Genomic DNA, 17,089 nt, shown 5'->3' on the forward strand with positions numbered 1-17,089 from the left:
ATGTAGATCGGCAAATGGCTTTGTTCCTACTTGAAGGTTTCTTAAAGCTGAGCGTGTTCAGAAATTCCTGGCGGAGGTAAATGCACAGTTGAAGGGTAAGGGGAAAACAGGGAATGTCACAAAACAGCTTTTTTTACTTTACTTTAACAAGTTTTAACACTTTAGTCCAGCAGTAAAGGAACACAGTTCAATGAATTTAATTTTCTTCTTAAATCATTTCTGATTTTACCATTCCGTATTTTGTTCCAGTGTAGAGTGGACATTACCTGTTTTTAACCAATACACCAAATTTTCAACGTTATCTTACCGGGGTATTTAGACCGTGTAACCCTCTGTGATTCGACAGTTCGGTAGTCCCAGTTGCTACCAACAAAATATACTACAACTCGCTAAATCACGAAAATGGACATTCCTTGTTTTTTCTCCTTACCCTTCAGTTAAGCTCGAAATGGTATATTTTGAATAGTGTAAGAATTGCGAGTTAATAACTCTATAAAAGATGTTGCTAATAGTGTAGAATAAAAATGAACAGAAGTATTAATACACATAAGCTGCCATACACTTCTGTGAGAGGTAGCAAGTGGAAAGTTCCATCCCCTGTCAGACGCCGGCGGGAGACTGCGAATGTAGCTTAGCTCGGCAAGCTTCGCGCACAAAAGCTAATTAATAAAGCAAACTTGAATCTGATCAGACAAAGACACTTGTTCCAAGCAGAGTACGCGATTTGGCAATGCAGATAAATTAAACAACCAGAACGTAGATCGCAGGACGTTCTATGTAATTTCTGGATCATCAATGTAATATTTTAAAAATTAATAATTCTCACTTCACAAATTCACGTGTAATCGTTTAATTATCCAAAACGAATTTACTAACCAAACACCGTGATCATCGGTTACACGTATACATAGTTCAAACGATCTAACTTCTATTCCACCATCATCCTCATCCTCACTCGAAATCAAACTACGACCGCCTGCGCTTCGTTATAATCTCAGCAATCTTAAATAACATTTACAAGAAATTTCTCCGCCAATATGCAACTTTGAAAAGCTGCAGCTCGGAGAATGTACATTTGCAGATCTATCCTGAAACTTGTTGGCCATCCGATTATCAATACAATCAACGAACCACGCTGACAAAGTTCATTAAAATATTCCTCAGACTTGCCACGCATTGGAAGTGAAACTGCCAATCCAAACTACCTGCATCGGTTACGTATCTCCAAAAGGGCCACCACAAATTCATGAAACTTCGAAGTCTGCCAATCTCTCCTTCTGAGATTGTCCCGCAGCTTGACGAACGGTATTCTCTTAAAGCACTCACCATGATGAAGATGATGAAGCCCGGTCAGGTTGAGGGTGTGCTGCGTGTGCTGGGTGTGCTGAGTGTGTTGCGCGTGGTGCAAACTACCGACGTTCACACCGACACCTTGAAGACTGAGCGCCTGCTGACCCGGAGGAGCCAAACTGGCCAAATTCTTGGCCAATAGTTCGAGCTGCGTCACGGGCACAGGGCTGTATGGTGATCCAGGGGGTGGCGTGGGAGCACCCCAGGTGTAACCACCCACTCCGACCCCAACGGCCGCGGAAAACACGCTCTCTGAAACTACAGAATCCCGCGATTAATCGATCTGCTCCACTCGGGCCCCTCTAATCAGAGCAACGGGTTTTCAAGGGAACTTTAATGGGACTAATTACTCTTGTTATACATCTTTGCAGTTATTGCATAAGCCGAAAATACTTTTCGATGTTTCTTTTTCAATATGGTATCTGGGTTGGGCTGGGTGAGTGTAGTTCTCTTCATTTTCGTGCAAATAAGATTTGAAAGTCGACTTGGGAGATCGAAGAGATACTCTTTATATCAAAAGTTTTGGTTTTTACTCTTAACCGGTGACGTGGAGCCGGGAAGACTCTTGCAGAATTATTTCGACTGGAAAGGAAGAAAATATAGGAAAAATAATTCTGCAAGAGCCTTGTTTGACTATATTTCGTGTCATTATGGCAACTTTCAGTGGTTTTGGAGAAAACATGGTAAAGTATCTTTGCAAATACGGAATAACGTCACTAATAACTCCAGTAGGTATGTGTTAAAAATAAATTTAGACTTGACAGTGCGAAATTATTAGAGAGTACCTAGTCTGTGAGACTCCACGTCACCGTTTATGTAACAAAGTGGGACGTCGCCGGTTAAGGGTCAAGTACACAAAAAAGTTGTCCGAGTTTCTTAAACAAGTACAAGGAAAATTATAGAATAACCTGATACAACAGTTCGCGCACTGTGTTTAATGGAGTTGTAGGACAATTTGTTGGGAAGTTCTCTAAGTTACTTTGCTGACATTCAGTGTATCAGTTTCCTATTTGGACCTGAATTAAGCTACTTGATTGAATCATGGAGTTCCTGACTTTTGGCGAAAGTTTACGCCACTATCAATGGACCTATTCTGGAAAGTTGCTGTAAATCGTACACATAGCGTAGCGTGGGTATAAGTAGCAACGCTGCTACTTTAAAACCTGTATAATACTTGGCAGACGTGATATTTAATTGCCAATAAAGTACAGTATATTAAATTCTCAACTCAACCTAATATACAATAGCTGTGATATTTCAACAGCCAAGCATCGTATCACATTATTACCGACTTTGACAATGAGAAAACTCTACAGAGCTCATATATCCCACGTGAAACGAGCTACCATTCCCCTGCCACGTTATTTCAGCAACGAGCACTCGTGTATCTACCTTTCCACGATACCCATTCAGCTCGAGGATCAATGAAACACCCAGAGCGTATCTAAATTCAGGAATACCCTGCACAACCATGAAACGCAGACGCCCAAACTTATTTCGCAGCCAGTTTAGATTACGCCGGACATGAGAATGGTACCAACACCCTATTGCAGCCTGCGCGCAACAGCGGAGGATCGAACAATGAAAGGGTGCTCGGTACTGATGATCCAAGGTGCCGTCGTTAATGAAATTCCATCGGGGCCCGAGCCTCCGATCGGCATGTCTAACGGGCAAGGGGAAAAAGCCGCGGGACACACTTCGGTCCGAGGGAAAAACAAGTAGGAACGCAGCCAGCGAGTGGAACGCGCTACAAGCTACAAGCCCGTTCCCGACTTTCGATCGTAAATCAGCCGATCGCATCCTCTCACGGATGGACCGTTCTCGCGCCTCTGTGCACGCGTGCACAGGATGTCGGCTCCTCTCGCGACCGAGGCCGCTTGCATTTCCTGATTTCGCGAGCGACCGGGGACCGTCCCCGCGGCTCCGCAGCCGATCGAATATACGCCGACGCCGAATGAATATTAAAGTCACCGAGTGACGCGCGTCGCCCGATGGGCTTATTGAAATTTATCGCATTAGTCGCCCGCCGTTTTCGATAAATATGCAATAAACGGCCTGTAGACGGATAAATGGAAAATCTATGCAAATTCATTTAAATCGAACCCGACACTCTCGTTGCGCGGGAAAAGAGAAACAGGGAACGGGAACGGACCGCTGGGGAGGGGGAGTGGGGATAAGGGAAAACGCGGCTGACTTTCTGTCCCACCCTCCGAACCCTGTCAACTTTCTGCATCAACCTGTTAAGCGAGGATGGCGATCTATTAGGTTGCTGCAAATGAAATGGCCGTTTTCTACAATTTGAACTTTCCGGCTTTGTAGCTTAGCTTTTTGCCGCGCAGATGACGTTGAATTTGTACCATTTGACTTTTCAAATACTACTGGTAGGGTGAAGCAGCCGAATATTATGACCTCTCTTAATATGAGACCCCAGCTTTTATCTTCGCCACAGAACTCTTGAACGTCATAGCGATGCTATTTCTTTACTAACTAACCGTGTATTAGTTGCTTTGTCCGCACAGTGGCATTGTAATCAATTGAGCGTCTTGAGCAAGCACATGTTTCTGAAATACGTTGCAGAAAGTTTTTGAAGTGGTTCGATTAAATTACCAATACCTCTAAAGTGGTGAGTGTATAATGATTTTCACAAATACTGTTGTATAGTGCTTGGAATGGAGTTTAAGGTTTAGTAGTTGTATATCAGTAAATGATGTGGACTTAGCTTCGAAGCTACTTACGAGGGAAGATCCCGAACCCGAAAATTAAAAAAATTCTTAAACTTTGCGAATATGTAGGGGATTTCCTCCTGATTACAACGCATTTTTTGTTCGCTCCCAAATTCACTCGAAGGGGGTGTAATTGACCCCCGAAAATTCTATTGAATTTTTTATTTTAGATGATCGACTTTCGAGCAGCAGTGGTCACCGCAGAAGCCCTTTTTTAGAGAATCTTCGAGTGATGGACAATAACTTAGTTATTGCTAAATATTTTTAAATAAAAAAATTACGATGCACGGTACTAGATGCAATCCTTAAAAGGAAAAAAGATTTTTTGAGAAATGTGCTATAGCTTTTGAGTAAAAAATTTCTAAAGACCACTCATTTTTCGGCCTCCTGACTGAGCATGACCCCTTAAGTGTACGTATAAAGTGTTACGATGGGCGTGGTGGGCCCATGAAGACTGCGGTAGTGAAGAAACAGATTTCACATGCCGACTTTATAAAAAAAGAAAGAAAAAATAAGTTTCAGGATAAAACAAACTAGGTCCCATATTAGGAACCGATTTTGTTTATCTGCGTATTTGAATGACTTTCGTTTTTATTTTACTACGAAGAAACCGAATTTTTGTCATAGTACTTTCCACTAGGTTGCTAAAGAATACATATTCTACTCTTAAAACGTGTATCGAATTTTAATGAAAGTGTTCTCAGTCAAGAGTTATGATGTTTTTAAGAAATGGGTCTCATATTCGGCTAATTTACCCTACTTTTACCATTGGTGCACTTAATTCGCGTTGGGAGAAATGCATTGAAGTCGATGGTGACTATTTCGATTGATGAAATACGTATTAAGTTTGTCGAATAAAAATTTTAAATTAAAAATTCAGAAACGGCTATTTCAGTTGCAACAACCTGATAACTCATCTGGAGTGAGAAATCAGAAATTACAATTTTCAAGGTAGTAGCGATAGATTGACCATAGATTTAATTTTATCGTTTCTGTTTCTTTTATAAAATGCATCAACAGAGGCTTCATACAGCCGGTCAGTGTGATATTTCCAAACAAGCAAAGTTCACATCTCTGCTAATATTTAGACCACGGTCTAATCGACCTGAATCTATCAGCCACGTGATAAGTGTTTCACCCTGCACAATGGAAAGCCCGGATACCTTGCAACGTTGCACTCACCTGTTCGTTCTGCAAACAATCCGCAGCGTGGAAAAAGAATGAGATGCAAGAATTGTTAATTAGCGATTTTATCGGACGCGATAAATTTATCGCGGCCGTTTTTCGTTCGTGGCAGGAATCGAAAGCCGTTCGACTACCTGTTCCCCGCCGAATCGAAAAAAAGGCGATAGTTTATAGCGTCTACTATCGGATTGTGGCGATTAGAATGATTGGTGGGTAGTTTCAGGGCCGAATGACAGGATGAAGCCTTATCCTTTGTCCCGCGCACGATATGCAATGAAATATTTGAAAGTATCTAAGCTGCTGTTAGGGGTTGCGGAGAATGTTTAAACATTGTGATTTTGAGAATGATGAGTAACAGAGTACCTCGACATCTCCGTTTGGAGTCAACGATACGAAAGAACATATAAAATATAATTTAAATAATATAAAAGACAAACAGCATTTGTCGACAGTTTGAATACAACGAGGAGGTTTTAGGTAATTTTTTAACTTTGTTATGCACATTTCTGTCGTGAGAGCAATATTAAGTGAAATGGACATTTCAGTTGGCACCCTCCACACCGCCCCTCTCTGACGAAAAATTTGCAATGCCACTTAAATCCCAAACCGCATACAAACTCTTTGCATTTCACCGCCACAGCTTCAACCATTTTCAGTGACACAGTCAGAAACAGACTGATAGATTCGAGGACCTTACAGCAAGAAGGGTGCAGCTGCATTTTTACAGTTTTTGAGTTATGACGTGTAATAAATGTAAAACAAATTCTACGATTTACTGTAAATTTTGAATCTGCTCCCAAAACTGTTTTGCGCAATACGAATGCTGCGGCATTTGAAAATTCGCCAAAAATATAAATAAAAGCTTATCGACTCAATAACTACTGCTTTCTGTTAATGTTAAGTCAAAGCAATAATTTAATTTCACAGTTTTTCCTAATTTCCCCGAACTTGGTAGTGATGGAGCTGCAGCCCTGTTGCTGCAAGGTCCTTCTTTGCATTTTGCTTATACAGATTCACCGGCTTCAACCCTACACCCCTCAATTAAGGTCCTTCCAAGTGTATTACTTCTTTTACTGTCGTCAAGCACCTCGTCGATATCCACGCAGGTACAACTGTCACAGTCCAAGTGCCAGGATCCTCGCGTTTCCACCCGGAAGTAGCGATCGAAAATGAAAGCGACGGAACAGGGGCGGGGAGGGGGTGAAGTGGACACGCGAGGCGGGCATGCCCGTCCGTGCGGATTCGCGTTGCGGCGGGGATAATTGAAATCTCGCCCGCGGCCCGAGATTCGATTTTAGACAAGGGGCCACGGCGTTAAAGGAGGAATCGACCCGCGCTCCGCCGAGGTGTATTTCTGCCCCGACGCCTTAGCGTCTTCTCCTTTTCTCATGCGTACGGGCGTTTTGGATTACACCTCGGACAATGAGGTCGTTAAGGGGGCTAGCGATGGAGGTAGAAAGTAGAAAGACGAGGTTCCTCGCCACCCTCGCGCCTCCGTCTCGGAACCCACCGCGCCCCCTCCCCTCCGGCCGCCAAGCAGCTCCGCCGGCCGCGTTCCAACGCGAATTTCGCCCTTCCTCCCTCTCAGCGGCCGACGAACTGGCCAGTGCACATGGCCGTGCACGTACGGCGGGGGAGATTCTCTATTTGGCTCGAGCGTCTCCCTCCCCCTTGCCTCGCGCGCTCGACCACCGGGGCCCCCTAATTCACTCGCTTTAATTGCATAATTGCGCCATTGTGCCCTACCGCCGCGGAGGGGGCCTCGTGAAAGGCCAGTTCGTCGACACGGGGGCAGCTCTCGAGGTGAGAAAAAATGCCCGGAGAGGGACCCCCCCCGTCCATCTGAGCGGGGCAGGGGTAGCCGCCGGGCGGAGGTGGCGAGCCAAGAATTTCGGCGTGTCGTAGAGAACGCGCGAGTCTTGTTAGGCGGAGCTGCGAATAACTTCCGTCATGCGCAGCGAAATAGGGGGTGTACACCCCGGGTGTATGAACCACGGTAATGTTTATCGCTCGAATTATCGAACCCCTTCATCGAACGTTCGGTTAGGTGAAAAGTTCCATCTAGGCGGTGGAAATAAATGTCCCATGCTCGGGACACTTTGAGCAAGTACCTACCGCGTGCTCCTGGCTAAATCTTTGGAATTGGAGAAACAGATTTGAATGACTGGTAAAGTGACTGACAAGTGAGTGTTTGGGGTAGATGTCTCAAGTACTGCTAATGTCCTTATTACCTACCACTTTATTTATTTTACTTAATAAACACGTAACGTAGGAAGAGTAGTGTACAAACAAAATTATTATTAAATTGGGATTGTTGTTCTTATTATTATTGTTGTGCATTATTCTACATGCGTTATGTTTTTATTAAGTAAAATAAATAAAGTGGCAGTAATTGGGACATCTGGCCTACTACACTTTCGTCGAGAATGGAAACTTCTAGTGTGACGAAATACCAAAAACTCAGAGTATGATGAAGCAATAGAAAGCTCGATTAGTCGAGACTTAAGGGGGTATTCTACCCAAAAATTCTATTTTTTTTTTTGTTTGATTTTCAAATATTTTAGGGTTTCGAAAATATGTCTCTAAAATATTAAGGTGAAATTCGAAAAACTCCCAGAGTTATAGGGGCTTAAGGCCGCAGCGTGGCCGGTAGTCGTTCCCTCGACCCTTGTATCTAAAGAGGCTATAACTGCCAGCAGAGAAGAGAGAGCTGCCCAACATGATTTTTTTGAAACTCAGGAAGGTTTCCTCTACGGTCCTGGTATACCAGATTAGGGATAAGTTACAGAAATTAGTTGTTATCTACCGCAACTTCAGTCGTATAAGTCGTACTGCATGAAAAACTTTAAACGCGTTTTTCTCGAAACAATTTTTTTAGATCGGGCGCATATTTTTCTCAAAAACTACTGGACCGATTGAGCTAAAATTTGACACACATTCAAAGTGAATCTGTACCTATAGCCGGAACTAGAATTATATCAATAGTTTTAATACAACCTCCCCCACACCTTGTTTTAGCTCAAGAAAAGTCGAAAAAATCAAATATAAATTTTTAAACAGCTGCGATTTCGGTAACAATATCCGGACTTGGTTACGTCTAGTTCGGGCGATAACTACGCTCATATAGATTAAAAAAATCTTTGGTACTTTCGTTTCAGATGACTAGGACGGCCGCAATTCGTGCGTTCGATGGGGTGGGTTTTTGATGACATGACCTGCGCTTCGGCGTGTAACTTGTACAAATTTCAATATAATGCATTCCAAAAATTTGTGTTGATACTTCAAACACTACTAAATACGTGTGCAAAACCCCTGCCCTGTAGGTGCGATAGGTTTTCCAGAATTAATTTCCAAATACCACCTTCAAAATCGAGTGTCTAGACTAGAATACCCCCTTAATTAAATCACCCAAGTTTCCTCCTTTTATAAATGATATACACAATTCCACTATCCTCCAATTCCTCTTACCCCGTTCCTCCTCGTCCCACATCAATTCCCCATAATACGACTCCTAACTTTTCCCTTCTCTAGCGACGATCTACCATCTCCTTGCTTCCCAAGAAAAAGCTAATTCCTACGTTTCCACGGTCAAGAGCGAGAAGCGTTCCCGTTGTCCTTAATTTCCTACCAAAATTTCCCATTATTCGTAAGCAGCTGCAGCAGGTGATGCGCAGCCTGCGCCCGACAATCATTATTGCCGTGCGCGTATTATTTCATTTAGATCGCATCTCGCCCGACAAATTATTGCCGCGCACGTGCTTATAGAGTCGCCAGGTAGAAAGCAAGCTCCGAAGTTCTTCCAAGTTCGACGTATCGAGGCGCCTCGAACAGCTGGCCCCGGCGGTGGAATTTATTTCGCGGATCGACGTGTTAGCTTCAACGTGGACACCATCGCTTTATTAAATGATTATCGGTTATCCAGGCGCATCTTGCCCGGCCATGTAGACGGCAACGGGGACCGAACGGCGATAAGTAAATAATGTGTCGTTTCTGTTTACAGTATGGGGTGATTTCGCAATGGCGTCAGAAAATTTGTCAGCACATCCCCAAGCTGCAAGTAAGTACAGTTTATGTGTACATGAATGGGCAAAAAACGCCAGCTCTGGAATTTTGTCCCTGATGGACGATCGCGTTTGTTGGAATAATTTGTCTTCGACTGAGAAAATGTAGGATAAAACTGCCTGATACGAGACTTCGGCTTATCTAGAGACGCGGCCAAAAATGAATCGATCGCTAGAAATTGACGTCACAGCGTTCGCGTGGCACGGAAATCGCGGAGCAAAGAAGTTGATGGGCGTCATACGAAGATGAGAATTTCCAGAAGCGATGGGAATGCTGGGAGCAGAGATAAATAGAGGTTCTCGAAGTACGAAAATCTGTCCGAAGCAAAAATCGGCGAGGGAACGAATGCGCCTGGCAGAGAAAAACGTTGGCACGTTTACTGTAACGCGCGTAAATATGCCGGAAGCTGTGTTTCGTGGAAACAAATCGGACGACTCGAACCTCCGAATCAATGAGGAGGCTACAGACCAAAGCAGTCTGTATGATTACTGACGCTTCGAATTTCAGGGGTTTCATTTGCAGAATTGGAAAAGGCTGTAAAGGGTGCTGGATTTTCTAGTTACTTCTGGGAACTAAGGAAATTCTGCGACAAGAGATGTGCTCAAAAAAAGAAATCGATGCAGCAGGAGTTTTCATTTTGTTCGATTGGTTAGCAAGTATATTCGATTTATTCGAGTAATGTTATAATTTTGTAATTTTCTGAAGAGTACGTTTAAATTTTAGGCAGGGGATCCATAGTTTGAAAATGAACAGAATCGCTTTGACTAATTAGTACTTAACTGTGCTGTGATTTTCAATGCAATTCTTTATATTCTTTTCAAAGTCAGAAGAATCTTCAAAGGAGTGAGAGTACAAGTGGGAAAAGAAAGACCGAAGGGACGCAGAAATAAAAACTAATCGTTTTACAGTTAATATTGTAGAATTCATTTGTTCTGAATTTAATGTAAAATCGTTAGAAACCAAGAAGACTGTAGAAAACACAATACTTTTACTATTTTTGTAGTAGGTATACCTACTGGAAATCCTGAGTCTATTAAAATGATTAGCTCGTATCGATCCCTATTATTCATCCCCATCAAAGTATTCCCTCCTTTTAGGTATGGGTCATTCACCTTACGCTATGGTCATTCCGAGTTAATCTTTCGCATTTGCAACCTACCTATTATTGCAATTTTCTTATAGAGCTCCGTCTACCGCATGATGTCTCAGCAAGTTCCAAGTTACTCTGCTCGTACTGTTCTCGTACTTGTTAAGATTTATGTCGTTAACCAATCAACGAAATCAATAAAATACGTTGTCTAATTAACAATTGTCCCCATACTTCCCATTAATTATTTTTATTATTAGCCTTTGACATGATTGTTATTGAAACGAAGGGAACAAATATTTCCAAAAATCGTTTTAATTGGAATGCCAACGACGTTTGTAAATTAATTCATATAATTTTCAAATAATTAATTTAAGTTAAATTCTCTTAGTATCGCCAACCCCCTCTTCATCTAGGTGTATAAAAACTGAGCGAAATGTAAGCACTGTGCTCAGAAAAAAACAAACTCAATCAAGATAATTAAACAATTAATTATAATTCAATTAATCGTAAATTAATATTAACCAATCATGGTAAATAAATAATCATTTAACTAAAATTTATAAACGTAACTCTGACAGTTCCCTCCACTACTGATTACAAAAGGAGAATGAATGGAAGCACAGTGTTCGCGATGCAAGGAAATAAAGCAGGATATCCTCAGACAAGGGAAACGTTGGTTAAGTCCCTTTTCACTCGAGACACTTCTGCGGTTCACGATTGATGTGTCATTTTAATTACGTAAAAAAGAATACAGCGTAGAAATAGTTAAAGAATAAAACGCTGTCACAATACTGAACCTTCAATATATTCACTTGCCAAAGATAGAAGCATTTTAGAAAGATAAAAAATATATATAAATTGCTTGAATATATCCAAAATACCAATCGAGACGGACAAAAGTGTCTTGCGCGAGAAGAGCCTAATTGAACGGAATTAATTCTGTAATCCTACAGATTCGTAAATTTTCAACGCGTGAAATAAAAGGGACGCACAAACCAGGAGCGCGAGATACGCACACGTGTCCTCAGCATGTGCTTTCGCGGGGACGCAGCAACCTGACCGCGAGAGAAGCGCAAGTGAGACTGCTCGTGAGCAATGAAACTGCCGGTAGCCTAAGCCAATGGAGTTAGTAAATATCCAAATTTCAACGACGAAATTACGTGGGCCTCGGTGTCCATGAAAACAAGACCCTAGCAAGGTGATAACGACGTAGATAGTTCTATGAAACTCGCTGTTGCCATCAATTCTTGGAACGGAGCAAGTTGGAAAAAGGGAGAAACGGGCGACAACATATGGTGGCAGCGAGAACCATCGCGTACTCCCGATCATGTACCTACTCTAGCTATCTCGACCATGGGATTGCAATAAACTAACCCTCCCTTGCAATTCTGACAAACGAATTTCGTACTTCTGATTTGCCACTTGCCAACAACCGAAATGTTCGGCGTGCAACATACAGTGACTTGAATTAATATTCGGACACTTTTTAAAATCGCATAACTTTTTTAGAATTGGTCCAAACAATTTGAGTTTTATTGAGAAGCTAGTAGGATTAGTTTGGTAACTGACGCGTTTCGTCGTTTTGAAAAACGGTTTTTTTTTTTAATTTTCATTACAAGATCACAAAGAAAAGTTTAAAAATCGACCTTTACTATTCTTTTCGCTATTCCAACCAAATACATTTTTTTTCCAAAACGACGAAACGCGTCAGTTAGCAAACTAATCCTTTTAGCTTCTCAAAAAAACTCAAGTTGTTTGGACCAATTTTAAAAAAGTTATGCGACTTTAAAAAGTGTACGAATATTAATGCGAGCCACTGTACCTACTACATGTAGGTATAATAATGGAAAATTGTATAATTGAAGAGTCTATACTATAGTATTACCATTGACACGTAGAACATTTACCGATTAAATACTTTCTATAACTTTGACACTTACAGGGTTTTCTAAAAGGAATTGAGTATTATACAACGAATGATTAATTAACGGTAGTTTCAAGTACCATCCCCTTTTTGTTCCCGAGAAATAAAAATGCAGAAAATTTGAAAATATTCAAAGCACTCTATTTATACTACATATGACAGAGAACTGGAAATAACATTTTTCTTCTTACGATATTCTTTTATTTTTCGGATCTCAGGCAGTGAAGGGTTGGAGGCATAAATAGTCGAACGCTTCTTTGTTTAAATACCGATACTGAGGCTCCCGCGTATCGAACAGAGTTGAACTGAAAATAAAACGCTCGGGCACAAGCGTTAAGGAGCTCGATCGAGAGAGAAAACGAGGCAGTGACCGAGGGACAGGGAAGGGAGTAGAATAAAGTAGAGACTGATGTAGACTTACCCTTGTGTGTTGTCGCGTGATAAGCTCGTGCTGGTGTAGGTGGCCCGGGGGTGGCGGGAGTGGCCGCGACGTAACTGCCCCCGCCACCCCCAGGGAATAAAGAGTACAATCCGTAACGACTCACACCTGTAACATAATTAAGACAAAGAATTTAATTTTTATAGTCTTGCGCTTGCATTCACTGGCGGGGAGTTATGGTAGCGTGTATCGATCGTTGGACGAAAATAATGTAAAATAAACAAAATATTTGAATGTGTTTAGACACTGTTTATTCAGAATTTATGATTGAAATTAAATTGATGTTATTGCTTGTAATTAAAATGTGCTCGCAAGAAAGTGCTACGCAAAATTTTAATTTATGGAAAAAGAATATTCGGAGGATTGTGCATTGCACTCGTAAAAAAGGAAATAAAAGGTGGTAAAAATTTATATAAATAAGAGAAGGTATGGATAATCTTAACATGATATGATTATTATTATTGGATACTGAATTGGGCAGAATAAATAGAATTTCTTTCATAAAGTAATAACTTTTCCAACATAAATATGTAAAAGATTTTTTAATAATTGTAAACAAAACGTGATCTAAAATAAATGAAAATACAGATGGCTTCAACAGAAACATTGATTACAACGGATACAAACAGCTACTATTCTGCAGAGTTGAAATTCGATCGTAATAAAAATTTGTATTTTAATGAAAATTAATTTTTTCTTACACAGACATCTAAAACATCATTTGTGGCACTTTGTAATGAAAAAAAAAACATTTAAAAAAAAAGAAACTTCAACCTGCCGAAACCCGGGATTGAACCGGGGACATTTAGATCTTCAGTCTAACGCTCTCCCAACTGAGCTATTTCGGCTGTTGGAAACCACTGCCTCATATATCGTCGATCACTCTAGATTCAGAGGTAGAAATCAGAGAAAAAAATGAAAGCTTGCCGAAACCCGGGATTGAACCGGGGACATTTAGATCTTCAGTCTAACGCTCTCCCAGCTGAGCTATTTCGGCTGATGAGAGAATCTGCTTCATATATCGAGCTTGCGAAGAAATTCATTGTATAAAATATCAGACAGGATAAAAAAAGCCAGAGATTGGCGAAACCCGGCGGGGATTGAACCGAGGACATTCAGATCTTCAGTCTAACGCTCTTCCACCTGAGCTATTTCGGCTGCTGTACAAAAACGCCTTATATATAGAATTTACTGATAGAGCACATATAAAGTGTTCTAGGAAAAAAAAACGAGATTGCCGAAACCCGGGATTGAACCGGGGACATTTAGATCTTCAGTCTAACGCTCTCCCAGCTGAGCTATTTCGGCTGTTGTAGAAAACCGCCTTATATATAGAATTTACTCATAGGGCACATATAAAGTGTTCTATGAAAAAAAAAACGAGATTGCCGAAACCCGGGATTGAACCGGGGACATTTAGATCTTCAGTCTAACGCTCTCCCAGCTGAGCTATTCCGGCAGTTGTAGAACGTCGCCTTATATGTCACACTTACTTAGAAAGTCACGTAAGACACCAATGAATACGACGTATTAAGCATAGAATTTATAAAAAATCATAGAATAAACAGGTATCATGAGATAAAAAAAATGTCTGTCGCCGAAACCCGGGTTCGGACCGGGGACAGTTAGATGTTCAGGCTAACGTTCTTCCAGCTGAGCTATTCCGGCCCTTAATGCCCTTTGCACTGCACTTGAAATCAACTGTGCACCTCGTTATTCAATTTAACCCTCCCTCCCTTATACTACTTCAATATTAAATACTTTTAAGCAACCTGAGGCCCATATATTTATGAATCAACTTTCGAGTTTACCAGATTACTTAACTTTCCAAAGGTCGTTTTATATTATGTAGTACTTTAATTTATATTGTTGTTTGAAAAACTTAATGTGGTACAGTTGTTGGAAAAATTACGAAAGCAGTTAGGGGAGAGAGTTCAATTTGTATATACACTGCAGCCTTTTAACATTTTCGGCAGAAATTGTTGACTTACCGTTACTTAAGGTTTTTTGTTTACGAGAAATTCGCTCTTGATTTTCGTTCAAAAGTGTGAGTTTTGTAAAAGTATGTGTGAAAGTGTAGCACGTATCATAGATTGCAAGTAATGCATCATGCCTGACGTTTCATATTAACATTGCTTTCTGAATTGTGATTCGCATTTCGTGTAATAGGATTTTCGTTATTCCCCCAGCGTGAAAGCTACGCGCTTACAATTTGTGACGGGAATGTTCCGGAATGTCCAATTTAATAAATATGCATTTTGCGATCTCCCCATGCCCCTCGAAATTTAAATCATTTACAGGGAATGTTGCTAATTTTATTCAACAATTTCTAACGTTATTTTGTAAGATATATGTTCATATGTAAGTTCGTCATTTTAAACAAACAAATTCGCACAAATTTTTAAAACAATAATAGGTAACTAACAACCACTGATAATATTCAATTGAGAGTGACCTAGAGAAAAATGAACGCTGATAAATATAATTCGAAAAATTTCTTAAAAACTAGTTTCTTTAAAACAAAACAAATATTAATAAGTCTAGCGTTTCTTAAATGAAAAAGATAACCATTAATTAATGTTTCCCTCCGATTAATGTTTCACAACGTTCAATAAATTATTGGCATTGACAACATATCGGTACTACTGCAACACAAATAAGATAATAAACACTAGGTACCTACGATTCCTACAAAATGATTAGATTTAATGCGACGAGAGCCTCGCCCACAGATAAGACTTTCTACTATCATAAAAGAAATTTCATTTTTGAATGTACGATGGAAGATATCAGCTCTGGTCGATAAAACCGCGTTATACCTTACGTTACACAATTATTACCAATGCTAAATATGAAATAAAAATATACCCCTGAGCTTACAATCTTTGGTAACAGACAAAAATTGCGAACTCATCCATATGTAAAAGTGGATGATGTAGTCATCGCGAACTAAACAATTTCCTAAATGAAAATTACAATGCTCCTACGCTATAGTGGTTAAATATTAAGGCATCATACATATTCTAGTACGATCGTACTATACGCTATTACATTACTTGTTGAATGAGCCCCTTCAGGAAAGCAATGCATTTTATTCCCAAGATTAACAATTCACGTGACTTACAATTTTGTTACGTGTAATACATAAATATTTTCACGCCAGGTTTATAAACTCTGCTTTTTATCGTTACGCTACCTTTTATAAGCTCTGATTTGTATTTTGCAGGTACATTTTTTTATAGGTCCCAAAATTTGTACATATTACGAATGCTTGGATTTGTTCTGAGAAAATTGCGCTCGATTTGAAAAAGGTGAAGGGCGTAAGTACCTTGATTGTGAGCCGGCGCGGGAGTGGCGGCCAGAGGTGGTATGCCCTGGGACTGTTGGCTCGGAATCTGATTGGATTGTGCAGGTGCTAAGGGCCATAGGGTTGCTGCCGCAGCAGGGCCGGACGTCTGTTGGGCCCGGGTACCCGTGTCGCCCACGGGACGATCCCCAGTCCCACTTTGGGCCACGGGAGGGACCAACATCGAACCTCCCCCTCCCGAGGCTGGAATCAAAACGAGCAAAAAGGAAATCAGTATACAGCATAAAATCAAATGCGAGTGAAAAAAAAATTGAAGGAAAAATATGAAGATGTAGGTATTACAGTGTACTGTGCAATAAAGAATTATTATTAGTATTATTGTTATAATTAACCATCTACGTCCTTCGATACCTTCATCTTGTTTTTCTCCAGTTTTGGTTATTTTATGTTCAAGTACGAAGTCGACACGCGTTCCACATTTTTTAAATGAAATTTCTAGGTGTTTTATATAAGAACTTTAGATTCGCAATTATTTACACTTTTAGGGATGAGTTTGTACTAAAGTCACGTTAATAGATAAGACAAGATAATTTGTAGTTTTCTTTGTAATTAATTTTATCTTCTTTTTTACAGTATCGCCATTCGTCCATGAAACTCACATTTCTTTCAATGCCCAGTGGAGTCATTTTTAAAGAAATTACTCTAGTTCCCTTCAACTCATCTGCTTCCTTATTTCGGTTTTACTTATTTTCCTTCGAACTTCTTTATGATCTTTCATTATCTGCATCCCTATCTTCCTTTATATGACAGATACTTTTCATATTCCGTTTTCCACGTTTATCACCCATTTCTATTCCCCACGTCCTCCCCTATTGCTATCCTCCCTCGCCCTTACATTGTCTAGCCAAACGTGACTGTCAAATTACCCCCCTCCCTCCGCGCTCCTATCGCCCCTTTAATACTCCTCGACCTATGGGCACAAGTGTGCAGGGAGATTAACGATGAAAAG

At 40.6% G+C, this 17,089-nt stretch overlaps 1 protein-coding gene, 1 long non-coding RNA gene and 4 other non-coding genes across 12 annotated transcripts in view; 1 reads left to right on the forward strand and 5 right to left on the reverse strand.

Moving 5' to 3' along the window:
* LOC143370306 (uncharacterized) overlaps nucleotides 1-17,089 on the forward strand; it is a 458,422-nt gene that overhangs the window by 212,894 nt on the left and 228,439 nt on the right. The gene's annotated exons all lie outside the window — the stretch shown is intronic.
* The window catches only part of Wge (BAH domain and coiled-coil containing protein winged eye), a 258,190-nt gene that overhangs the window by 71,197 nt on the left and 169,904 nt on the right, over nucleotides 1-17,089 (reverse strand). For all 7 annotated transcript variants that reach the window (XM_076814768.1, XM_076814777.1, XM_076814758.1 and 4 more), the window contains 3 exons: nucleotides 16,102-16,323; nucleotides 12,756-12,881; nucleotides 1,327-1,608 (listed from right to left, as the gene is read on the reverse strand). In XM_076814768.1, coding sequence (XP_076670883.1) covers nucleotides 1,327-1,608; nucleotides 12,756-12,881; nucleotides 16,102-16,303 — 610 coding nt within the window. In that variant the 5' untranslated portion in view covers nucleotides 16,304-16,323. The remainder of the gene's footprint in view (nucleotides 1-1,326; nucleotides 1,609-12,755; nucleotides 12,882-16,101; nucleotides 16,324-17,089) is intronic.
* On the reverse strand, nucleotides 13,549-13,621 carry Trnaf-gaa (transfer RNA phenylalanine (anticodon GAA)). Its single transcript has one exon. It is a non-coding gene; the product is annotated as a tRNA-Phe (tRNA).
* Trnaf-gaa (transfer RNA phenylalanine (anticodon GAA)) lies at nucleotides 13,698-13,770 on the reverse strand. The gene has a single exon. It is a non-coding gene; the product is annotated as a tRNA-Phe (tRNA).
* Nucleotides 14,009-14,081, reverse strand: Trnaf-gaa (transfer RNA phenylalanine (anticodon GAA)). Its single transcript has one exon. It is a non-coding gene; the product is annotated as a tRNA-Phe (tRNA).
* Nucleotides 14,160-14,232, reverse strand: Trnaf-gaa (transfer RNA phenylalanine (anticodon GAA)). Its single transcript has one exon. It is a non-coding gene; the product is annotated as a tRNA-Phe (tRNA).

This window comes from Andrena cerasifolii, chromosome 1, assembly GCF_050908995.1.
Source record: "Andrena cerasifolii isolate SP2316 chromosome 1, iyAndCera1_principal, whole genome shotgun sequence".
Lineage (NCBI taxonomy): Eukaryota > Metazoa > Arthropoda > Insecta > Hymenoptera > Andrenidae > Andrena > Andrena cerasifolii.